The sequence below is a fragment of the Adiantum capillus-veneris genome, chromosome 23 (genome assembly GCF_014529385.1).
Source record: "Adiantum capillus-veneris isolate H3 chromosome 23, ASM1452938v2, whole genome shotgun sequence".
NCBI lineage: Eukaryota > Viridiplantae > Streptophyta > Polypodiopsida > Polypodiales > Pteridaceae > Adiantum > Adiantum capillus-veneris.
The window spans coordinates 135551477-135578312 of record NC_140953.1 but is presented as its reverse complement, the minus strand read 5'-3'; the positions used below and the strand labels follow the sequence as shown (position 1 = coordinate 135578312).

Here is a 26836-nt window from a genome sequence, read left to right as displayed (position 1 = left end):
CTGGTTAGGCGTGTTAGGGACCAAGCCACCTGCACATACATGCGTATAAACCTGTGATGATAGCCTGTGTGACCAACGAAGCTCTCCTTTTGGATTGATGGGAGGTGGTAACTTCAAGATTGCCACAATCTTCTATGAGTCAGGTGCTAAACCTTTAGCAGACACCACATGGCCTAGCAGTGTGCCCTCGGGGACCAAAAAATGACATTTGTTAGGATTCAGCTTTAGGCGCGTCTCTTTGCACCGGAGGAAGATAGCAGAGAGTTGAGCGAGGTGTTCCTCTAGATTTTCCAATGGGGTTGGACATTGAGCACCTGAGAAGGTCAAAAAATCGTCCATGAAGATGCGAAGATGATCCGTAAGCAAAGGAAAAAAGATGAGATATACCGCCCGATTGAAAGAAGGTGGAGCGTTTTTTAACCCAAAAGACATCCTAGTGTAGATAAAAATACCCCATGGAGTCACAAAGGCCATTTTCAACTGATCGCCTGGATGGATGCCCAACTGATTGTATCCACTAAACCCATCCATGAAACTGTACAAAAAAACATGCCCTGCTACATCCTCGAGCACACGCTCGGTGAAAGGTGTGGGGAAACCATCTGGGATAGTTACCTTATTTAGCGCGCGGTAATCTATGCACACACAAATTTTATTTGACTGCTTCTTAGGCGCTATCACCATGGGTGATAACCACTCAGAGTGCTCCACAGATACAATGATCCCTGCCTCTTGCATTTTTTCGAGCTCCGACTTGACAGCCTCTGCATACTTTGGGTTGAGCTTATAAGCTCGGCCTCTGACAGGCTTAGCCCCTTCAACCAAAGGGATAGTGTGGAGACCCAATTCTGGTGGGATCCCTTCCAAATCCTTGTAGGACCAAGCAAAAACATCCTTAAAAGAGCGAATAAAAGAAACTACCTGATCAAGTAATGCAGGATGCTCCCATAACCAAGCTGCTAAGAGAACGTACTGAGGGTCATCAGGGTCGCCCAGGTTGACTTTTTTGACAAGGTCAGGGGGTGTAACAGTGGAGGGTACTTGAGAAGTTGAGAACTGAGCTGCCTCTTGGAACCTCGAGACTTCATGTGCTGGTGTTTGATCGATTGGAAACTCTGCATACTCTTCTTGTAACCATCCTGGTGGAAGCTCCTCAACGGATAAATCTTCAGACACAGGTATAATCGAGTGCTTTTGAGGGGACGGGGCGTCCGACTTGGGAGATGTTAGAGGGAGGGGGAAATCATTGGCGAGTTCATGCAGAGGAGATTTTTTCCCCCTTCAGTGATGTGTTATAGGTTCCCTGAGGCCGAGGGCTTCCGTAGGAGGATCATCTGAATCATGAGAATTTGGGTCTGACACACTTACTTGTTGGACTGATCCACTGTCTGCTGTAGGACTACTATCTGCCGAGGGCTTAGGACATTTATGTCCGCTAGAGGAGTTGGGAGAGAGTGTTACCGGCACAGGTGATTTTTGAATCGAAACAATATAGCATGGCATCGAGGCGGTACCTTCCAACCACTGCAGCAGGTCTTCGTCAGACCCGCCAGGTGGGATGGGCTGCTCAGGGTCGGGGTTGGACTGTACTAACAATGACTTGTGATGAACCACTCGATCCATACCTCCTTCGAGCCGAATTGGTTGCACGAGGGAGCCAGGAGCATGTATCCACATGGCGTCGTTTCCCCAATCATGCACTGCCTTGGTATGCCGCAACCATGGTCTTCCAATCAGCAACGGAAATCCTCCCTCCACCTGAGGAAGACTGACCACCACAAAATCTAAGCTAAATGTGAAGACCTGTACCATCAGTGGCACCTTCTCTACTATGCCCACCGGGTAGACTGTCCTCTGGTCTGCCAATGTAACAGTGAATGGAGAAGGGCGGGTAGGCTGTAGGCCTAAGGCCAACATAGTAAATTCTGGCATCAGATTGATCCCAGATCCACTATGACGCCTGAGAATTGATACCCAAGAATAGACACAGTGAGACGAGGACTTTTGTAGTCGGTGAGGGGAGCAGCTGGATATGAAATCATATAGGACTCCAAGGGCTGCACAGGTAGGTGCCCACCACTAGGCCCTGCACCCGGGTATAGAGGCTGGATGATGGAAAGGGTGTCACTTCTAAAATTTGCATCAAGTCGAAGCATGTCGTACAGTGATACTTGCTGAAAAGTGTTTTTTAAGATAGACTCTGTTGTGGGCTTGTTTCCTTTGATGAGATCTTGCTCTGGTATCTTGACCTTCTGCAAGTCCTCTACTCCTTCCATGAAAGCACCATCAATATCAGATAGAAGCGAGGTAGGTTGGCTCTTGACACTACCTGCTGGTTTGGCAGGTACTACTGGAGTTTGACTCATTTGTATGACAGGAGATGGAAAGATTGGACCGCCAGGGAGGCTGAGACCAAGAGCAGCTCTCTTTGCCCGTGTGAGCACACCAGTTGGCTCTTCCACGTGCTTCAACCCATCTCAAGAGGCAACTACAAGCGTGGAAGGCGGGACCTGTGGAATGGAGTTTACTGTGATGAGGTTAAGCTTTGGGAATGTAAACTCCTGTTGATTCTGGCTTGTGCTTGCAGATGTGGACGCTCATTGTTTTGGGCAATCCTTACTATAGTGATCCTTAGCTTCCGGGCAATGTCGGCAAGGAGGGGACCCTTCTGGTAAGGGACATTTGCTGTGATAGTGTCCATACTCCCCACACCTATAGCACAAAATTGGCCTATTTGAGGGACGAGGTGGTCTCGGCCCTTGCTGCAAGGGACCGGATGCTGACGTGTAGAAGCTTTGGGGAACTGAAGGAGTATGATAAAAGCTGGGGGATGTAAAGTTGTTGTGCATACCTTGCATAGGAGGTGTTGTCCGCAGAGGTGGCATCCGGTTTTGAGGGCTATATGGTGACACCATGTTTGATGCAGGTGCTAGCCCTTGTTGGAGAGACGGACCTAGACTTTGTTGTATCTGCCGTAATCCCTTGATATAATAGCAATCCTTGTCTTCATGCCCAGACTTCTCGCAGAAGTGGCAATAAGCTCGAAGGGGACAGTCTTGTGCAGGATGTCCTGGAGAGCGACACGAGCTGCACCATACCATAGCTTTAGTCTCCTGTTGAGACCGAAGCTCTTCTAGCTCTCTCTTGATTTGATCCAAAGCCTCTAGATGTGGGGTTTTCTCCTGGCGAAGAGAGATATTTTTCTCCTTCTGAAGAGCACGTTGTAGTTTTAGAGCTTCAAGTTCTCTACGCAAGGAAGTCAATGGATCAGCAGTACTTTCCGAAAACACAGAGGGGGTCTCTATGTGAGAGGAGTTGTTGAACAGCTTCCAAGCCCCCTCTATCCTAGTAGCAGTTGTGATGAACTCCAAAGTGGCGTCGGATCGGAGACTCTCGAAGTTTTTGCTCCGATGTTTTGGGAAGCGCCTTCTCCACCCACTTCTTAACCATGAATTCACCGGGTTGTTAGGGAAGCTTGGCAACCAGAGACTTGGTCTTGGTCATAAGCTCTGCAAAAGTCTCCTCTGGCTGGGGCACCATGTTGGCCAACTCATCCAACACCTTCTCCTGGTAGTCACCTGGCCTGAAAGCTGCACATAACTGTTGTCTTAAGGCTGCCCAAGTTGCAAAATGATTTTCTGCAAACTGGCTGTACCATTTGTCTGCTAAGCCATCCAAGGTGGACGGAAAGAGTACCAAATAAGCATCTTCCCTATTAAGACCACGACCCCTACAGAGATACAAACCTCCTTGCATGGTCATCAGCATCTTCTGAAGCGAGTCCTTTGAATGTAGGGAACTTGATGTTTACCTTGGCCAAAATGCTAGCCAACGGCTCCATGTCCCCTTGTTGAGCATGTTGCTCAATAGCCTGCTGTAGCAGAATAGAAGAGAGCTTTACTAGAAAAGGTGATCTGGAAGATGTGGAACCGGATGGAGGAATGGGTGATGTCGTATGTGGAGGTATGGGTGACGAGGTTGATGGACTTCTACTAGGCAATAAGGGTCGTCTTCTATTGTAGTACTTCAAAGGGCTCAATAGTGTGCTTTGACGCTCGACCAACCGCCTTGTATGTGTCATGCAGTGACCACCAATCCAATTGAACCTTGGGCAAAAAAACCTGTACTGGTTGAAGACAGATCTTGACTCAGGTTGAAGACATGTCTAGACTCAAGCTGGACCAAGGACGAGGAGAGACTAAACCAAGGACGAGGACAAATTGGACCAAGCTAGAGAGACGATACCAATTAGACCAGGGAGGGACGAGGACAGATTGGACCAGGCTAGAGAGACCAGACCAATTGGACCAGGGCGAGATAGGACGAGATTGACTAGACCAGGGACCATACCAATTGGACTAGGGCGAGAGAGGACAAGCCCAAAAGGACAAGGGCCGAGAGAGGAACAGACCACCAGGCTACATAGTGCCAGGCAAAGCAGGCGAAGCTAGATAAACCCAACTAGCTTCAAGATTTGCACTTCACAGAGAGCGAGACTTCAATTGAGGTCCCACCGTGATCGCCAAAATGAGAGCACCTGTAGCGCAAATAGTGTGTCGTGCTCTCTACAGTGGGTGCTCCTCAGTGCAATGTGCGTGACAATCTCACTCGAAATAGGCTAGAAACAGGAAACAATAGACAACAACGCTCACAAACACAACAGCAACAGCAACAGTAGACCACACAAATGACTCGACTATCTCAAAGAACTGATACAGACTCTGGCTTGGCAGCACACTCAGCTCCAGCCCAGGACTCTCAGGTACAATGGGGGTGTCGAGGCTCAGATGTGCAGGGAGAGTGAAGAAGTGCTCTGTGTATAGACTCACTCTAAACGACTACATAAAGATAAACCCAAAATGACCCAAACGACTACTCATATGCACAACCGTAGAGAGCCACCAACGGCTCATAAATGTCGGCCATCTAAGTCTATCCCAAAACTGAGTGGTGGTGACCTGGCCATGATGTCCACTAGGCCACCGTCTATATCCTGCCACGTGTCGTTGTCCAGCCTAGAGAGTCCGTCCAGTGTGAACCAGACCCGACCAATTGTACCAACTGTATGTCCTGTGAAAGTGAAAGTGACACTGTAGCCCTGCTACACAAATGTGTCAGCATCTTATTGATGTAACTATGTGTAGCCTCCCCAACGTCAGTATTAGAAAGGCCATCCCGCGTTGCTGGACTTTTGAAACCCCCACTTTCTTGCCACCATGTTACATCCATTGTGTGTCCTAGTAAAGAGGGCAGTAAGCAGGGTAAAACAACTGGTAGGTTTGTTAATCTCGGCCATTGTATAAGTCGACAAAAAATTTACACATTGCTACAGTGCTCAAGAGTTTGCTTACTGGGGCCACTGTGTTTGTCGAGTAAGAATCGTTCTTTCTTGTTGAAGAGCTCAGTACAGTGATCAAAAGCAAGGTGCTGCACCATCTGATAGGCCACAACTAGCCCAATTGTGTACCGCATGGGTGAACAACAACAATGCCTGCACACTGCCTTTCAAAAAACAAGCCACTGCCAAAATTTTGCAAACAAAGGCAATCAAGAGACTACATCATCGCAAGTCAGCCCATGAAAGTTCTCAGAGATCGGAAACGGACAACATTCTTACAAGAGCAACTCAATGATGGGGCTATCAATCCGGGAAAATGCAGTCATGCCTTAAACCTACGATTCAAACCACTACAATATGGGGGGGAAAAAAAGCATTAATAAAAATCTGGTTAGTCCTGTCCCTCTCAAGGAAACACTGACATTGGCCAAGCACCTAGTTTGCCAATCTCCATAACATTTTGCAGAGCCTAGTTGCTGGCTTGTTAGCCAAAGATGTGACTAGGACAAAGAGGAGCATGTGCCGGTTATAAAGTTCATGTAGAAAAGGACCCAAATATCAACAGAGCAAGAAAATAAATGTCCCTGCTTGGATTCCAAGCTTGTTTTCAACTAAACTATATCAAAAAGGGATCAACCTCAAACACTGTGTAGATATGACTCGCGCTCTGCAGCTTGCGTTACCATACTGCACATACAATCTCCAACAAGCATCCTGAAATGTTACACCTCAGCCTTCTTATGACCACACATCTTCAATTTGGGCATGGCAGAACCACCATACTCCCTGCCGACATCCCAAGCTCACATTACCATCACGCGACAGATGACAATCACACATTAAATTTCTGCTTCTTCTTTGGCCTATCATTAGTGACAACTGCGTCAACTGGTGGTTCCAAACCCATTTCACTCTGCACACTCTTTAGAACATCCTCCCACGACAAATTTTCCTCTTCCTTATCGTACTCCTCTTCACTGTCATCGTCACCTTTGACATCAGCAGCTGCATGATCCTTTATAGCACCATCATTATGAACTTCAAGCGAAAGCATCCCCTCTTGTAGATCCTCAGTCCCTTCATCCTCCTCATCATAAAAATTCTTCTGGACTGGAACTTGGGTCAGCTGCTGCTTCTTGACAACAATATCTATTGCAGCTATGACTGAAGCATCCTTCTTCTCAGCTTTAGCTACTGCCTTGTCCTCACTTTCCATTGTTGATTCCTGGCCACTTTTATCAACCTTTTGCTCCTCTTCTAACCGTGGTGGTGGTGTAAAGAAAGGGATTTTGCCTCTTTGCCAATCTTGCAACACCATCTTTGCTGCTGTGGCAACATCTGGTTCTCCACCCTGCATCAAGATGAAGCCGGAAATTCAGCTAAGACATCAATAACTCGCCGAGTGTAAACTATTCCACTCATGTTAACAAAAGTCACCTTCAACAGCTTTCCTGTCAACTTGCAAAGCTGAGTTAAGAAGTCCTCATCATCAGTCCTGTCACACAATATGATGATTAGCTCACAGGAATGGGCTTCCACAAGGTCCTGACACCAATACTGAACTTCCAAGAGTAACTCAGCAAAGAAGCATTTGTCTTAAAGCCTCAACGTAAGTAGTGGATTACCAATGTTTAACCTTGTAAGCTCTTGTTAAATACTCTCTCTTCACACGACTCAAAACCTCCCTGATATGTTCCGTGGCATCTTCCAAGTTTTCTACCCTAACCTGCCAATGACACAAGCAATGAAGGTGTCCAAGTCGAAATTTGCAAACTAACATAAACACTAAAAGCCCATCAATCGCCCTCAAAATTTCATGAATGATTGAAGATGAAAGAGCACTTACTACTCCCTTCAATACAATATCTGTTTCAGAATCGTGATTTTGATACACAACACCAGGGCAATCAATAAGAAAGATCCTTTTTGTTAAGGTTATGTACTGCCAAACTTTAGTTTCACCAGGTATGGGAGCCACCTTGCAGACCTGTTTACATCACAATTTTAATACATGCAAGCAACAAAAAGAAGAAGATTCCAGATTATTCACAGAGAGAAAAAAGAAACCAACATTCTTTGTGCGGAGTGTGTTGATGACAGAAGATTTCCCCACATTTGGATATCCAACAAAACCGACAGATATTGCTTGCTTATCACTTTTTAACCGTGCTAATTGCCTCAACAGCGACAATAGAGAGCCCTGGACATGGCAGAAAGCAGAACATAAGACCAAAACGATTGTAAAGGTAAGAAAGGCAAATGGTGATGATGTACCCACAAGAAAAGAAAGGGCCTTGGGTTACTTGGTTAAGGAAGGGGTTGGGTTAAGGGAGAGGTTTTGCGCCGAAGTTACTTCCATTCTATGGTTCCATCCCTTTGTATTGATGAGACTCGAGAGATTGAAACAGAACATAGGAGAGAGCATCAGACTCTCCCTCAAAAGTGGTAATAGGGCGTATGATTGGATACTCATTATCCAGGCGCAAAGGGATTGATCTTATTGGCATAGTTGTAACCGTGCAGTCGTACGGCAACATAAGGTACAGTTTTGTACAGAAAAATACATTGACATTGTACGGTATGGATTCATATGGGGTATTTTTTTGAAATACTCTTAAAAACCATCAAAAACTTTAGCAAGTTACCTAGGGCCAAGGTTAAAGGGCCTTGAGAATCATAAAAATAACCTCGGTAATGGGCACTGAGAGCCAAGCCTCCAGGCAACGCCTGCAATAACTTTTAAGAAAAGATAGCCTGTATTCAAGTCAATACTGCCGTACAGCTGTACGATATCAGCAGTCGTACACCATACGGAAAATTCCATGCTTTTTGGTCCAGTGGTATCAGGACTTCAATATCGCTGCTTTTGGTGATAGATGTCAAGTTCCTAGGTTTCTATCGACGCTATCTTTTCCAAATTTACCAGGATAATTTAGGCATGCCTGATGTTGAGGCAGATGACATCCATTTTTTCACACACCTTCCACGTGCTCGGTACAGCTCCAAACACCTGTACCATCTATAAAGATGGTGGTTATCTATAATGATGGTGGTTATTCCCTCCACGCAATTTGAAGAGACCATTGATTATGAGTGGAAGGCATAGCATTCCTGCAACTCTTTTCCGACTCGATTCCCAAAGTGCTTCGTGCAAAACAACTCTGCTTTCGTGGACGCAAAGTCCTTCCTTGAGAATCCTCAACTTCCGGATCACAACTCGAGAGTCTACCACTCTCACATCCGTGGATCGACTACCCAAACTCGAGTATGAAACCCTTGGGCTGATCTAGCTCTACTTCCTCAGAGCACTTTTTCCTGCACAGACTCATGCCTTCCTCTACTCCTACTCCCTCTCGACGAGGAAGAACAACTGCAAACAAATACTCTCAGAAATCGTTACCTTCAAAGTCTCGACGCTCGAAACGCAACTCAGTTCTCGAAAAGCAATTCCCTGAAGATATCTCAAGACAGACGATCCTCTCTTCCAATCGTACACATGGAAGAGGTGTGTTCCTAGGTTCCTTCTCATAAATCAGCCCCGTCCTCGTCGTTTATGGGCTGAGAACTGAGAGAAACAGCAACTTGTCACGATAGAAACTTTCTCCATAGGCACTTCTTCACGATCGAACTTGCGCACTAGGCCTTGGCGACATCTAGTACACTCGGGGCAGCCATGGGCATCACCGGCGACGGCATCTTCATGGCTGAAATCTGCAGCAGCCTCCCCTTCTTGCTAGCGCTGGCCTTTCTGTTTTTTGTGAGTGAAGGTGAACATGCTTTTGATGCTCCCGGCAGCCACCTCGCCCGGTAGGAATAGGGGAAGGAGAGGGGCACCAGAGAGAGGGAGAGAAGGATTTGCTTGTGCCATTAGCGAGAAGGCAGGAGAGAGAGATCTTACGCTGCTATAGAAAGGCAGCGCTGGGTTATTTTTTCTCTTCTTTTACTTTAAGGGTGGCTGCCCAGTTATTAAGTGGACGACCGGTCCTTTTTTTTAAAATGGCCTCAACCTGCCCAAAAACTCAATAAAACCTTATAAGCTGAAAACAATGCTTACACAGGACTTTCCACGCGTCCTTGGATGCTACAACATGCACAGATGCAATGCAGACTTAGACTTCCTCGCGGGAAAGCATCTGCTTTCCCGAAAAGCAACCCGCTTTCTCAAAAAGCATCTATTTTTCCTCAAAGTTTCCTCTAGACCCATCTTCATTCAAGTGCTTGCTCATCCTTGTGCACAATTATAACACAGTTCGGAATTTCCTCCCGCCTATGGAATCCCTTTCCGATGCCCCCGTCACCCACCTTGTGACGCATCAAGAATACTCCCACCTAGTTCTTTCCTACCGAACTTATGGTACAATCTCCTTTGTGATGCTCTATGTCATCTATCCTATGACGCATCAGAGATGTCCGTTCTCGGATGGTCGAATACTTCTTCCCGATGCTCCCTGTTACCCATCCGATGTGACGCATCAGAAGTACCCGTTCCTTGTGGCCTTACAAATATTCCCGTACACAATGCTCCCGTCGTTACTCTGAATGACGCACTAGAAATATTTGTACTCGGATGTCTCCAGTGAGAAAAACCCTCTCACTTAAAATTCCAATAATTCATTTAGAATTATTTTTCCTAGCGTCCCAAGCGAGAAAACCCTCACTTAAAAAATCGAATAGTTCACATGGAATTATTTTTTTGTAAGATAATGCCATTTTAGCAACATCCCTCTCACTTATAAATAGTTGTCCTCAACTGTAGAGGTCCAACTAAACTGCCCGGGGAGAAACCGGAAGAGTTCCAAATCTTGCTCAATGGTGAGTTGAGCTGGTCCTTTCTCAAAAGAGAACTTAAAAATTAAATTACACAAAAATTCAAAGATTCAATATTCTTCTAGTACCTCGAGGATATTCTTCACCAATCATCAAACTTACGAGCCACGTACGAACTCGTCATTCGCGTCTTTCCAACAGATCGGAAGTTCCCTTGTCTGAGAATCTATTAACTCGATTCCGTCTTCTCAAGCTCGAGAAGAATAATCTTTCTAGAAATCAATCTAGATATATATTCTTGCACGTAATCATGCCCTATTAGCCTTGAGGGTATTAAACCTCTTGTATTCCTTCCGCAAAGGGAATGTCCAAATCATAGAGTATTGATCTCATGTGAGCATGGCTTCCTTTGGTAAATAGAGTCTGTCATTGCACTAGTAGTAGAAAGTTCTTGTTTTGGGCCTTTGCTCAAGGTAGGCCGACTATTCCGATCCGAAGATCCCTTGTGCACTGCGACACTACTTTCCGCAATTTCCTACAACGGGTGTTACCACCAACGGTGTTGTCCTTGATGAGCGCGCGGCCGTGTGTGCAAGTGACAGAGCACGCGAAGATGTGCAGGCCTTGAGGCTTGAAGCGGAGGCACTGTGCTGCAGAAGGGAAGCGCTAGCAGAACGAAGAGGAGAGGGAGAGAGCTCACGTTTTTGGGGAAAACTCAATAAGTGAGTTTTGGGTTTTCCCACTTTTATTATAAGTGACCTTTAAAAAATGTGTCTAGGTTCATATTGAACCTAGACAAAGTATAAAAATGTACAAAAAGGGGTTATTCAGACCTTTAACCCAACAACCTCCCACTTAAAGGCATAAATGACGCCTTTAAGTTAACCAACTCCCACCAGCTGTATGCAATGCTCATGTTGAGCCTTAGCAAGACTCTTGGTGAGAAAATCTGCAGGGTTATCCTGTGTATGGATCTTAGCAGGGTGGTCTCGTACCGTCATGTACGTTTTGTCCACGTACGAAGGCGTAGGTACTCATCGAACTAGAAAATTTTATGTCGTATGACATGGTTACGTACGTTCAAAAATAAAAACATGCAATTCTTAACCCTAGATTTTACACTTGGGACAATTAGACAATTGATTATCACAGTGGGGATGTCGTGGTATTTAGTCAATACTATGCATGATGGAGCTGATGGTTATATTGTCTTGTGGGTGACTACCATGGGTCTATACCTTGCACTTTCCTTTAAGGGTGAATCTGGGCTTATCCTGGATTCATTGAGCCATTGAGCAATCTCTCATGACTCATGAGAGAGCTTGAGAATGACTCGTGAGCTTGAGCCTTGAGTTTGAACATAATGGAGAAGAACAGAAAGAGGGCATCCATATATAGAGTTAGAGTGTAGATACTTGCCCTTGAACAAGAGAGAGTTAGATGAGAGGATGGATGAGAGAGAGAGAGAGAGAGAGGAGCCTAATGGAATCCAAGGTGAAGGACCAAAGCAATGAGAGAGAGGGAGAGGGAGAGGAAGAGAGAGAAGAGTCTAATGGAATCCAAAGCAATGTGTGTGTGTGTGTGTGTGTGTGTGTGTGTGTGTGTGTGTGTGTGTGTGTGTGTGTGTGTGTGTGTGAGAGAGAGAGAGAGAGAGAGAGAGGAGGCTCAGGGCATGTGGGAGGTGGGGGGAGGGGGATCCTAGGCTAGGTGGGAGGGATCCTATGCCAAAAGGTAACCCAAAAACCTCCCAAAAAAAAGCACAGTCAACGGACTAAAAAACTGGTCAAACGTACTAAAAAACCACCGGACACAACGGACGCCTTGACCGGACGGGACGCCACCGTACGCCTCGTTCCCTCCGACGGACGAGAACAACCCTAGATCTTAGTCAAGCTGACTAGACCATCCTCCAATACCTGTCGTATGAAGTGGTACCGCACATCTATGTGTTTGGTACGAACATGAAACATGGCATTTTTTGCTAAATAGACAGCACTCTGGCTATCACAACCCAACACGGGTGTATAAGCAGGCATGCCAAGTTCTTTTGCAAGTCCGCCCAACCAAATGGCCTCTTTTGAAGCCTCTGTGGCTGAATTATATTCAGCCTCAGTAGTACTCAATGCCACAATTTTCTGTAACCTAGAACACCAAAAGACTGCACCACCAATGATGGCAAATATATATCCACTGGTAGATTTCCTAGTATCCATGTCACCTGCCATGTCTGCATCACAATATCCCTGCAACTTTAAGTCACTTTTGCCATAACAGATACACTTTAATTGTGTACCTTTCAAATATCTCAGAATGCATTTGACAGCTTCCCAATGCGCTTTGCCAGGATTCGACATGTATCGACTAACAACTCCCACTGCATAAGCAATGTCGGGCATAGTAACAGGGAATGGCCGTTTTCAGGTCTCCGTTTCCCGTTCCCATTCCAAGTTCCCGTTCCGAATCCCCGTTCCGTGTTTCAAACGTGAGTACCCGTAACAGGGAATGGCATTTTGTTCCGCGTTCCCGTTCCTGGTAACTATGATGTCGGGACGAGTGGCAACCATAGCATACATAAGAGAACCACAAGCTGATGCATAAGGGATTCCCTTCATTGCTTTCAATGCCACCTCATCCTTTGGGCAATCTGCTTTGCTAAGCTTAGTGTATGGAGGTAAAGGTACTCCAAGAGGCTTAGCATCAGCCATATTAAACCTGTCAAGTACTTTTGCGATGTACCTTTCTTGAGATAAAAACAGCAATTTCAGCTTTCTATCTCTTTTAATACGCATGCCCAAAATATGCTCTGCATCACCCAAATCCTTCATAGCAAATGTTGAATTTAGCTTATGTTTCAGAGCATCGAGACTAGTCTTATGTTTCCCGGCAAGCAGCATGTCATCAACATAGAGAACAAGTATGATGGGACTACCATCTTCATCCGTTTTCATATATAAACAATGATCTCCATGGCTGCGTTTAAAGCCTTGAGACAGCATAAAAGTGTCAAACTTCTTATACCACTGCCGTGATGATTGTCTCAAACCATACAGAGGCCTTTGGCGATGAAATTGCAAAATCTCGCGTGGAAGTTGACCTCCTTGGCTAAAAATCAATGTTTGCAAGTTTGGGAGCAAACCCTAATTGGGCTCTGATACCAGTTGATGAGCGCGCGGCAGTGTGTGCAAGTGATAGAGCACGCGAAGATGTGCAGGCCTTGAGGCTTGAAGCGAAGGCACTGTGCTGCAGAAGGGAAGCGCTAGCAGAACGAAGAGGGAGAGGGAGAGAGCTCACGTTTTTGGGGAAAACTCAATAAGTGAGTTTTGGGTTTTCCCACTTTTATTACAAGTGACCTTTAAAAAATGTGTCCAGGTTCATATTATGAACCTGGACAAAGTATAAAAATGTACAAAAAGGGGTTATTTAGGCCTTTAACCCAACAGTCTTGACGCCCATTAGCGTGTCTTCCTTGCGGAGACCATTAGAAAAAAGATTCACCTTGCAAGCATCAATGACGGCTTGCAAAATCTTAGGCAGATACGATTCTAGCCATAGCATTTTCTGAACGTATGTTAAACTTGGTTCACAATACAGCAAACCCACTTTGGATCTCAAGGATGTTCTCCCATATGTGGTTAAGGTCTGTCTTTTCGTCTTGGAACAGTTGGCCGATCATTACATGCACGAACAAAATAGTTTAGGTTCATACTAGCAGTATATACGCCAATGGTACTTGACCTACTTATGGAGAAGCGTATGCTATAACCATAACTTGCTACTTTAGTGGTCAGTCCACGTAACGTACTTGATGATCATCGACCATCAGAATACCCTTCTCAATAGAGAAACTCAAAGCTACAGATCATGTCTCAAATAGAGATTCTCGTGTCGGAATATCATTGCCGCAAAAAGGCGCTCGAGAGAGGTGTCACAAATACCAATTCACTTTCTGAAAGGAAGTTGGCTCATCTCTTTCTATGTAGTAGAAAAAAAAATTTGACCGGTAGTCGACTCACCTTGACAACAAGGTCTGCATCTTCAAGCGTTATCCATGTACCCAAAAGTGTACATTATACTCATGTTGTGTTATAGGTTTTGTGAATTTGGAAGATTTCCTTCCTTTCGTAAGATTCTCAAAGCGAACACGTTCAACCAAATGATTCCTCGACTTGTCGACTTGGTTCCAAAGCACAAGCCATAGCCGTCTCTTGCTCCTTCCCTCATAAAGAGAGTGTTCATTCACTTGTGTGAAAAGCACTATCATATCTTCCTTTACCGGGTAAGGGTGTAGGCTCATAGGGTACTCAAGCTTGATAAAAGATTTTCTTTTCTTGAAAACTCGGAATGATTTCTTCGTAATGTCCTACCCGCAGTTGCACGAAATCTAAGAGAGAACTACTGGATACCAGATCAATTATTGACCTTCGGGATGGTTTAGCAACCCAGTTCATCGCATAGAACAATGTTCCAACTCGATCCTACTCTCATAAACACTCGAGAGCGATCGTCTTGGTTAGAAATATGCATCTCTTGTGCAAAAAAGAAAACACACTATACGATTTCCTCAAAGATGTAATTTTGATCAGAGACTTGCCCTCTCACTTAAAGTTTGAGAGTCTTCGGTTCAAAATCTTATGATTTAGTTTGAATCCTACACTCCAAAACTTTCTTCGGATAACAATGTATCCTTCGAGGAGAGGTAACAAAAATTCGTTGTTTCTGTGTTCAACGGTTCCCTTACCATTGCAGGGATTAGATTCTATGTACACTGAGGTCTACACTTCCAACGTGTATTGCTGACTCCTCTGTCTGCTGCAAAATATCTTGCGGATGCGTTTACAAAGTTCAGGTAAAAGTTTGAATTTCTTCATCTTTTCTTCCACAGAGAGCCACCTTGGCAAGAGTGAACCGATACATGTCCTCGTAATGTGTGACTCGCGTGTCCTCCTATTGGGCAAACCAATCCCAATCTTCTCCAATACCTTCCTCAAGGTGTAGAGGGAAAAAAATTTGTCAAAAATTCAGCCTTGAATTGAATCCAAGTCTTGTTGTAAGTTCCTTGCAGAGCTTTGGTATATCACCAAGTACTTGCAATCCCCTTGAGGTGTTTGGTCACATGCCTCACCTTCGACGCATATGAGAAATTGCTCTTTACAAACGCAACTTCAAACTGTCGAATCACAGCGGTAGCTTTCGGGACATCTTCCCTTCCGTCACAAGTATCAAACTTCGCTGAAGTGTTCTAAGGTCTAGAGAAGTTCTTCATATCCTTCCCAGAATGACGGGATTCTTGGCTATGGTTCAGGATTGATGTTCATGGATATTTTATGGGTTCTGAAGTATCTTGAGCATTTCGCTCCTCGGATTCTCTAGGTTCTTGAGCATCATGCTCTTGTCGCCTTCTCAGAGATTCCCAAGTCTTGTCTATCCACTTCATGCAAAGAGAAAGAAGAAAGTTTTTCCCAACTCTGCGAACTTTTCCTGCAAGGTTTAGGGTTCCGTCTGCTCACTTCTCTCTTCACTTGTCATAGCTTCTTTCCATATCTTCCTAAAGTCGACCACCTTTACATAGAAAAAGAGGAGACAATGCTCTAATACCACTATCACAAGCGAGAGTGCATAATAATATCAAATGTTCTCGGATAATTAGAATTTAAAACTTAATACTGAAGCCAGAGGCTATAGAGAGAGCGAAAGAAATAGAGAGTGAGAAGATCGACACAATACTGGGACCAGAAGATGGACTAGTCCCCCCCCCGTGATAGTATCTTTATTACGGAGGAGAAGTTTATACAAGCACTTGAACCGAACATATTAAGTCGTTCTAGAATATGAAGCGATGGTTTTGTTCCTGGAAGCCTCAGCTTTTTATTCCTAGGGCAAAACCCTTTTCCAAGGAACTTCCCTTTCCTATACCGAATCTGCAAGAATCTAGGTTCTCGCATCTGGATCTCACCTTCCAGACTCACGGCATAGTATCCCTGGAACTCTTTTCCCACTCGATTCCTAGAGTCCTTGCAGAACAGCTCTGCTTTCTTGGTCGTGAAGTCCTTCTTTGAGAATCCTCAACTTCCGGATCACAACTCGAGTCTACCACTCTCACATCCTTGGACCTGCTACCCAAACTCGGGTATGAAACTCTTGGGCTGATCTGGCTCTAGTTCCTCCGAGCACTTTCTTCTGCAGAGACTCATGCCTTCCTTTGCTCCTACTCCCTCGCAAAGAGGAAGTACACTTGCAAACAAATACTCTGAGATCATAACATGAAAATTGTTACCTTGAAAGTATCGACGCTCGAAACGCAACTCAGTTCTCAAAAAGCGATTCCCCGGAAGAGATCTCAACACAGAGGATCCTCTCTTCCAATCCTACTGTCACGAGGATGTGGCAACTGTTAATTATTGTCACGAGGACGTATCAGAGAGTTTTCTCACGTGAAAACACGTCCGATTCGAAGGGGAGTTGTCCCATTGCGTGTGGAAGCATCTGAGACACACGTAGACGTGTTCGCTCCGCTCGAAACGGTCCAAAACAGAGAATTACAGCCTGCTGTGTTTTTCTGCAGGTTTAGGGTTTCGCACTTAAACTGCGGGGGATCGCCAGCGGAGCCTCGAAAAGGCCTTGGGATGCATGTACAGGGCTGTAGGCACCTAACAGTGGCAAAACAGAAAATTACAGCACGCTGAAATTGACCTAGAGCGTCCTAGGCATGTACCATTGACCCACAGGGATTTCGTGCCGTTATACTGGCGAAATTGGGTCAAAAACCTGTGATTCCAGCCATGGACAGGTCCAGACAGCTTGTGTTTTTCTGGAGGTTTAGGGTTTCGCACCTAAACTGCAGGGGATCGCAGCGGGAGCCTCCGAAAGGCCTTGGGATGCGTGTATAGGGCTGTACGCACCTAACAGTGGCAAAACAGAAAATTACAGCACGCTGAAATTGACCTGCAGCTCACCATAAAGCTTCCACAATGCGGGGAAAAGCGTCCTAGGCGTGTACTTTTGACCTACAGGGATTTCGCGCCGTTATGCTGGCGAAATTGGGTCAAAAACCTGTGATTACAGCCATGGACAGGTCCGGACAGCTTGGTGGGAGTTGGGTGAAAACGATCGGAATCGTTTCTTTGCACTAAGAATAAAGAAATACCAAAAGGGGTGCCAGTCTTTGGGGCCAACAGGTGTCGGCGTCTGCTTGGTAGCGCTCTAGCTTCCAAGGAGTGTGTTTGAAGTGTCAATTCCCGTTACAGGTTTTTATTTGCAAAGTTTCTCTGTGTCCTGAAGTCTAAAGTAAAGTTTCGGGTGAAAGCCAAAGTCTACCACCCTACGGGCTGGTTTCACCTACACAAGGAAGAGGTGTGTTCTCGGGTTGCTTCTCGTAAATTAGGCCCATCCTCATCGTTTATGGGCTGAAAACAGAGAAAAACAGCAGCTTGTTGCGATAGAAACTTTCTCCGTAGGAACTTCTTCGTGATGCAACTTGCGCACTAGGCCTTGGCGACATCTGGTACACTCGGGGCAGCCATGGGCATCACCTACGGCGGCATCTTCACGGCTGAAATCTGCAGCAGCCTCCCCTTCTTGCTAGCGCTGGCCTTTTTCTACTTTTTGTGAGTGAAGGTGAACCTGCTTTTGATGCTCTTGGCAGCCAGCAGGAATAGGGGCCACCTCGCTCGGCTTGCGCCATCAACCAGAAGGAAGGAGAGAGAGATCGTATGCTGCTATAGAAAGGCAGTGCTGGGTTATTTTTGCTCTTCTTTTACTTTTAAGGGTTTTTTTTTTTTTTTAATGGTCTAAACCTCCGAAAAACTCAATAAAACCTTATTAGCTGAAAACAATGCTTACACACCACTTCCCAGCGTCCCTGGATGCTACCACATGCACAGATGCAATGCAAACATAGACTTCCTCCAGGGAAAGCATCTGCTTTCTCAAAAAGCAACCCGCTTTACTAGAAAGCATCTATTTTTCCTCAAAGTTTCCTATGAACCCATCTTTATTCAAGTGCTTGCTCATCCTTGTGCACAATTCTAACACAGTTCGGAATTTCCTCCCGACTGTGCAATATTCCCTTTCCGATGCCCTCGTCGCCCACCTTGTGACGCATCAAGAATTCCCCCACCTAGTTCTTTCCTATCGAACTTACGATACAATCTCCTTCGTGATGCTCTATGTCACCCATCCAATGACACATTAGAGATCTCTCTTCTCAGAGGGTTGAATACTTCTTCCCGAAGCTCCATGTCACCCATCCGCATTAGAAGTACTTGTTCCTGGTGGCCTTACAGATATTCCCGTTCAGAATGCTCCCGTCCTTACTCTGAATGACACACTAGAAATATCAGTACTCGGATGTCTTCAGTGAGAAAAACCCTCACTTAAATTCCAATAATTCATTTAGAATTATTTTTCTTAGTGTCCCAACCAAGAAAATCCTCTCACTTAAAAATCCAATAATTCATTTAGAATTGTTTTTCCATCCCTAGAGAACTCCCATATGTCCTCATCCAATATCATGTAGAGTGACTCCCCCTTGGGCGATGCATAATGAGATGTGCTGGGAAAAAAATAGCATATTGCAATGTAGAGTGGCCTCCCTATCTCCTCTCTCACTCTGACCCACATATATCTAGCCTGCTTATCCATCCGAACAATACGAATGAGGGGTTGCAGCTCCTCCTTGAATAGGACTGCCACACCTCTTGACCCCCGTCCTCTATGCGTGATCTCACTTCCTGCCTACAAGTAGTCTCCCAACGGTATCCCGTCACTCTAGGTAATGTGCCGCCAAGAGTCTGATGCGTTTCCGATATGTCTCTTCCCTTAACGCTATTCTCAAATGCGCCTACATCTAGCTTCATTGATCCGTTACAATTCCATGCTGCCATTTTAAGGTTGGTCCCATAGGTCTCGCACCATCATGCAGTGCGTTTTTCCAACACCACTACTTCCCTCCCCTGTAGAAATCAAATTTCCTTTTCTCCCTCGCCGCCTTGATCTCTGGCATCAACTCTTGCATGTGTGCTACCTGTGTAAGAGTGAGGTCATCACCCAAAAATATCCCAGTTTGCTTGAGTGTTGTTCTCTTCTTGAGGAATTCCTCCCTAGCTTGCAGTGTAGGGAAACGTATAATGAGTGCTCTTTCCTTGGGCCTTCCTTTCTCACCACTTCCCTTCTTGCCAACTCTCCAAGCACATGTGTGGGGGTTCACAAATACCCATGCGCTTCAAGAGATCTTGCACTTCTTCTTCTACTTTTCCAGTGTCTTTGATGCCTGTAACACACACAGGAAGGGCTCTAGTCTTTCTCTTTTGCTCCTCCTCATTTGTCATGTTAATGATAGTCGATGTCGGTGTGGCTTCAAGCATCTTATCTTTTCCTCTCTTTGCGTCCTAGATCCATTTTCAGCTTTATCAACCTTTTGTTGTGTTTTGAATAGGTGCTCCACCCATGAAGAGGTTGTTCGTGCCTTTTGCTCTTTCTCTTCTCGTACAGTTTTCACCTCTCCTTAATGCTTTCGAGCTCCTTGATCATTGAGGGTTGATTTTCTGCCTCCTTTGCGGGGGTATATTTGCAAGCTACAAGGCCTCCCTTAAGTGCTTCGATCAGCATCCTTTTCATTCATGCATTCTTCCATTTTTTATTTCCAAGATTCAAACATAGCAAGTGCATCCTCTAATCTTTTTTGCATCATACATTCCATTACATTCACTTCTTCCCTCACAATCGTCTGCATTTCAACCTTCAATGAGGTGTACATCTCGTCACGCTTCCTAAGCATCTCTTTATCCAATTATTTCCTCATATCTGGATACATATCTTTTTTGTAAGTTTTCACATTTGCATGCATCACGTTTTCAATGTCACCCCTCAAGAGGCTCAGCCCCGCCTTAATCATCACATGTACATTCTCATGCATTAACTCATCTTTGACTCTAGAAAGTTTCTTTGCTCTCACAGAACCTTGCGATAGTGTGCTCTCTTGAAACCTCTGCCTAAATGTCGCTCTTGATTTAGGCGGGGTTTCATAAATGTTGCCATCCCCGACATCAATTGGTTGGTCCATCCTCAAGCACCCTGAGAGAGAAAGAGAGAGAGAGAGAGAGAGAGAGAGAGAGAGAGAGGAGTGTACGACCTGTTCTCTATTCTTGCAAACCCTAAATCTATGAGAATCCCCTTTCCTTTGCTTCTGCCGCAAGGGTGTGTTGCACAGTCGCTCGTCTGCTATTGGTTAACGCACCCTATTTGGACCTGGTGGTGAGAGTTGCTTTGCTATTGTTCTGGCTGCTGTTCCAACGCACATTAACAATAAGCACAAACATGCCTGAAAGTTGTTGAGCAAGCATCCTAAGGTTTATTGCGAACCCAAAACTGCGTGCATAATTTTGATACGACTAGTTCGTGAAGCTATTAGCCGGGTTGTTGCAGGCGAGAGAGAGAGAGAGAGAGAGAGAGAGAGAGAGAGAGAGAGAGAGAGAGAGCGTCAGAATTCTGCTTCCAGATGCACTAGCCCCAAAGATTGGCACCCCTTCTTGTATTTCTTTATTATTGTTGCACAAAGGTATAATGTCCAAGGGTCCTCTCTCCACAGTGCTTCCAAGCTAATTTGCCACAAAGAGAGGCCTTGTCTTTGCTTATAAACATTTTACATTGGCCTTTGGCCCAAAGCACCTGTTGTGAAAAGCTATGGAGTCCAAGAGCAATAACTTTAAAATTTGGGGCCCCTGAGTCTGCAGCACAAAACGTGTGCGTTCGTATGGTGCCACGTAAGCAATCTCGTAAAGCATGGACCGTCCATACAGCAGTGCCACGTTAGCAGCCTTATGCAAATTTGGGTCCTTACTTTATTTTTGAACGACCCTCCGCCGGGTTCTGTAAGTTGGGTAGGGTTAGGGTTTTAACCCTAACCCCCCCTTTTGATCCCCTCAGCCAAAATCTTCGAGGTAGGCCATGCCACGTCACAAATTTGAGACATTTCCCCCTCTTGCAAGAATTGTAATCACCCTCGATTACGCTTGCAAAACAGCAATAGGACAAAAACTAGCTCAATAGACATTGACTCCAAGTACTGATGTATTAGACTGTACACATCCAGCACTTGCACAAAGACAAACGTCACTGAAGATTCACATCACATTCACATCATTATCCCTGTTGAGATCCTAGATGAAAATCATGCTCATTGTAGCTTATTTAGCAATCACATACAAACAACGCTTATCTTTTCATGAATGTTTTGATCTACTAAATCTTGTTACTATCACATTCACATCACTTGTCATGTGGTTAGACCAAATGCTACAGTCATTTCATATTTTCGACGCATACTCAAGCAATATACACATGAGAGAGCACATGTAACAGATTCATTTTAGGAATTCCCATTTCAAAGGTACATCTTTTCATAAAGTCATTCAGTTGAACGCTGTCAGCCTATTTAGTATCCCTACAATCTCAAAGAGAAATCAATGACTTTATTCCCATCGAGGTAACCTGAGATGACGAGAGGACATGCAACATTAGGAGGACTAGAAAGGATATGTTTACAGGTGCATTTTCAGGAGCCATGCACTAAGTAGTGGCTATTTGACACTTTGGTCACTTCTACCATGCTTTTGAAGTGCAGATATGGGGACCTAGCCAGGATCATCATAGTAGATCAAGGAGCACATATGATACCACCGATTCCAGTGGAAGCTCTTGCTAGATCAATATCTTCCATTCATAGCACATGGGAGCTCCCACGCGACAAATATGCACAACAAGCACCTGAGTCATCGCGACAGTTCGCCAGTGAGGGTAATACTTCATGTTGGTTTGCACAAATATCCTCTTGGTTTGAGCTACATGGATTTAGTATGGACAAGACCTTTTTCAATATTCCATAGATGCACCATCTCTCACCCTCACACATTGAAAGATTAGCAGGATTATTGAACATGATCTCTATACTAGGAGGACTTCACTGTCTCTGTCCCATGGGGTCGAAGATGGCTTTTTATCGTGACCATCTTCTTCGCACGACAAATGATGGGTCCATTTGGCAAAAGAAGTCTTATTGGTCAGCTACGACCTCATCTCACTAGTTGGAGATAGAGACTGGCAAATACAAAGGTATGCCCCCAGAAAAGGGATTTTGCCAACTTTGCCAAAGGGAGCTTTGGCCCCTTATCTCGCACCATGGATTGCCGGAATGGCGGAGTGACGGAGTTCCACCCCAAGAGAGCATTGGCCTAGATGTTGGTGCCCCTTTCGGTATTTCTTTATATTGCTTCAACTCAGTACAACTCCCATGGCTCTGCTCTGCATCTCCCGCGGGTAGACTGCCAAAGTGAGAGCCCATGGGTCATATTTGAAGGCCATTGGCCTCTAATAGCAGTTTACATGAAGAGCATTCAAATTCAAAAGCTTCTAGTCCAAAAGAACATGTTGAAAACCAGCCTGCACGATTTTAGGGAATTCGTACACCTGCCACGTCAACGGCCAGCGATCGTGAATTGTGCAGGTCCATACAATCTGCCATGTGGCACTGCGCGCAAAACGCGGCGTCCGTACAAATGCCACATCATCATCTGTTACACATAGTCTTTTGATTTTTTTCGGCTTTAATATCGTTGTGTCACTTGGGCCCCATCGGACGGGGCCCATAAGTTGGTGGGAACTTCTTAAAAAATACGGCACTCCGTAAGACTTTGCAAGTCGGTAAAACTTCTTCTGGTGCATCTTCTTCTCCTGTTGTTTCTTCTTCTTCTGCTTCTAGGTTTTAGGCCCCTCGACCAGGATCTGCAGGTTGGCTCCGTTCTTCAGTAACTTGAGACGTCAGCAGTTTGTGACATCCCCCCTTCTTGAAAGAAAGTAATCGTACGCGATTAAAGCGTAGCTGCAAAACAAGTCAAGTTAGCTCAAAAATTCCCGAGGGTCATTTCGAGAGACATTCCAAGGGACAATCAGTTTTCTCATTCCAAATTGGAGCTCTTAAAATCTCATCCAATAAGGAGTATATTCTCATTCAAATCGGAGCTCTTGATATTCTCACGTAGCAATACTAGCCATCACACCCAGACCTGAGACCGCGTTGATCTCTAACGAGTGTCTTCATGTACTAAAGTTACATACCCACGCAATCTCACCCAATTAGGAATATTCAGTGGTTGTCACATCACAATGCAACACAAATGCTCATATATGCATGTTACAAAACACAAACATAAAGCCGCCGATGAACACTTCCCCCGCAAATAACCATCCACGTCCGGGTCATGAGTTGTTCAACGACTCTCTCATCACTCCTCCCGCAAATAACCTAAAAAGGTATGGGCCATGAGATATAGATGCCTTTTACAACCAAACGCTCAGATTTCTTAATATTCCCCTCGTAAATAACCACAAGGGTCCAAGCCATGAGTAAAAACAACACTTTTCAAACATTCAATACTCCCCCCACGAATAACCACAAGGGTTCGGGCCATAAGTAAAAACAAAACTTTTTAAACATTCAATACTCCCTCCACAAACAACTACAAGGGTGTGGGCCATGAGTATGTGCAAGCGTTCTCAAACATCATTTCTCACTACTCCATATCACCAATCATTGAAATCCGTATTAAAACCAGAGTCACAATTCAAATCAGCACCAAAACAGGTTCAAAACAGATACCATCCATTTCAAACAAATTCCAAATACGATCACCAAACAAGTTCTCAAACAAAATTCAGAAAATTGCTAAATCAAACTAAAAAAGCATTCTCGAACGTTAATCGAGCTCGGAAAGATGACTGGCTTTACATTCTAAAACTTGCACCAAAAATTAGGGTTAGGCTTCTTCCATGAGTGATAAGGTTGTAGCAGACCGCAGCATGGTCCATAAGCTCTTGAATAGTCGAAACAGGCCTCAACAAACATTGTTCATGTGGCCGTGATGGTAGTAGCAAGACATAGCAATCACACTGGACCTCCAAGGTTATCAGCTCAAGAAGAGATACCTACGAAGAGATGTCAAGAAATTTCAAGTTGTAATTTGCGAGGGTTTCCGTGGCAAGCATTCAGGATACCCCACTCTGCCACGAGATGCACTCCGAAGGAAGATGTCAGAAGGCATATAACTTGGGGCAAAATTTTTCTTGAAAGCTTGCCAAGTCCTTGGAGTGTGCGGCTTGGTAACTATAGACATCCAGCACTTCATGGCACTGCCTCTGAGAAAAACGGTGGCTCGAAAAAAATCTTGCATCCTTCTCTTGCAATTGATCTTTATGGCTTATGCCCTGTAAGACAGAGCGATGAAGACAAGAGCGCGCCCGATGCGCGATGGAGTCAGGGTGGGAGTGGCTAATAAGTCCAGGATCGGGACACGAAGATTCTTTGATAAAATTCTCGGTAAAACTTGGAAGTTACGAGAAGATTCTTTGATAAAATTCTCCGTAGACTTCGAAGCACCATGTTGCTCTGTCTGCTCTATTGTAGGACTAGTATGCTTTCAGAAAAGCACACAACTGAAGCTTTGATACCACTGTAACGGGGATGGGCACGATGTGCCAAGAGAAAAGAACAAATTGAACAACTTTAAGCACTTCAAATAACAATTGAATTGAGAGAGAGAGAAAGAGAGAGAGAGAGGTGGCAGAGTTCCACCCCAAGAGAGCACTGGCCCTAGACTTTGGCGCCCCTTTCGGTATTTCTTTATATTGCGTCAACTCAATACAACTCCCATGGCTCTACTCTGCTCCTGGCCCGGGTAACTCCCAAAGTGAGAGCCCATGGGTCATATTTAAAGGCCCTTGGCCTCTAAAAGCAGTTTACATGAAAAGCATCCAAACTCAAAAGCTTCTGGTCCAAAAGCACATGCTGAAAATCAGCTAGCGTGATTTTAGGAAATCCATACACCTGCCACATCAGTAGCCAGCAACGTGGCACTGTCAACCCATAACGCGGGACTGCCACATCATCATCTGTTATGTAGAGTCTCCTGAGTGTGTTTCCGCTTTATTTAATAGCTTTGGGTCACTTGGGCCCCATCGGACGAGGTCCCATAAGTTGGTGGGAACTCCTTTAAAAATAAGACCCTCGGTAAGACTTTGCAAGTTGGTGAAACTTCTTCTCTTGCTTCTTCTCTTGCTGCTTCTTCTCTTGCTGCTTCTTCTTCTTCTGCTTCTAGGGTTTAGGCCCCTCGGCCAAGATCTGCACGTTGGCTCCATTCTTCATTGGCTCATTAGCTGTCATGTGATTGTACCCCTCCCCATATGTCTTGAGATGATGTATTATGTGATGCTGATATGATGATGTTGATGACGACGATGATGATGATGATGTGTAGGTAGGCTTACATACCTACCCACTATAGGTACCCTCATTTAGTGTTCCCAGACATTGTACTAGAGTCAAAAATGCATGTAACCTTTTGGTCTGATAGGTCAATTTAGCCTTTTGCGACATTAGTATAACAATGTCTTCAAAAGGCTTTTAAAGACATTGTTAGCCTTTTGAAGACAATGTAATGGCAACTAGCATGCTGGAGAAGACAACTAGTTGTGTGCCCATTGGAAGGCCTTTAACAAATGAGTGAGTTTCTCCAACAATTCTCCGCATGATGGATGAGGCAACACGTGCAAGCGAAGAGAAACCAAGAACTTGTTTTTGCTCTTGTTTGTTGATGATTCCATGCTAAATTTTCAACTTGTACACTTGTAATTTAGGAGGAATAAACATATTCCTGTGTAGGTGACCGGCCATTTCCCTCTTGAATAACAGGTCTTGAGTTCAACTCCTCGTCGGCTAGATCTTTAAGGTCTCTTGGGATAGTTTCCTACGACGTTAAAACTTTCTTCTTCTTCTTCTTCTCCCTCCCTCCCTCAATTACATAAAGTCAACTAAAGGTCCATATCCAAGCCTTGGAAGTATAGCCCTTTTTTTAAAGGGCCAAATATCTCTGAAGTGGAATGTACGTGGATGGATGTATTTAATCTATCCCCTGTAGGTCAACTTCAGCCTTCAAAGGACATAATTATGCCTTTGCATTACATAAAATCGACCATATGTCCATATACAAGAAAAACCCTCAAAGGTATACAAGAAGATCATGGGGAAAAATCGCAATCACACCACAGGAAATATCTTAGGATAAAGATACTCTAATCAGGTGGTGAAGAATAGCTATCCAGATAGTGATCAAGTCTACACAAATCTGCCCAAAGCTCTATCCACCTCAAGCAATGTAGCGAAAACCACAAATTCCAATGTTGAGTATCTGACTAATGTATCATGTAAGGCATCCGCTATAAAAACGTCCTATAGGAGCTCACAAAAGCCAAGGGACAGTGAAACCCCCAGGTCATGCCTCCAAAATCATCCACTCAAACATTTCCTAATGATGTACTCTAATAAAGGAAGCAAATCTGCAGCACAACCAAAGGCAAGAGGGACCCATTCACTGTCTAAGGGAAGGTACCAAAATGCACACCTTCTATCCAAACCACTCCCCTAAGGCCTCTCTCACTCTCAAACAAATCTGCAAACTGCCTAATATCCATAAAGTGATTCGCCTCAACCATTGTCTGCTCCTGTATGGTATCATAGACAGCCTCCCTCGTACCTAAAATTCAACATTTCTATAGAAGAACTTTCAAAAGGCTGTGACAACCACTAACTTTAGTTGTTGGTTTCTTTCCCTTGATTTTCATTTAATTCTTGGGACCCTCTTCTTGAAGTCACAAATGGTTGGACATTGTATAGCGGGTACAAGG

General features: G+C 44.8%; 1 protein-coding gene across 1 annotated transcript in view; it reads right to left on the bottom strand.

Moving 5' to 3' along the window:
- Positions 1-5560: 5560 nt before the first annotated feature.
- The window catches only part of ATNUG2 (GTP-binding family protein), a 79829-nt gene continuing 58553 nt past the window's right edge, over positions 5561-26836 (bottom strand). The window contains exons 7-11 of the mRNA XM_086496451.1: positions 7410-7538; positions 7185-7325; positions 6964-7064; positions 6776-6833; positions 5561-6689 (exon numbers count right to left, since the gene is read on the bottom strand). Of these exons, the coding sequence (XP_086352577.1) occupies positions 6171-6689; positions 6776-6833; positions 6964-7064; positions 7185-7325; positions 7410-7538 (948 nt within the window). The 3' untranslated portion in view covers positions 5561-6170. The remainder of the gene's footprint in view (positions 6690-6775; positions 6834-6963; positions 7065-7184; positions 7326-7409; positions 7539-26836) is intronic.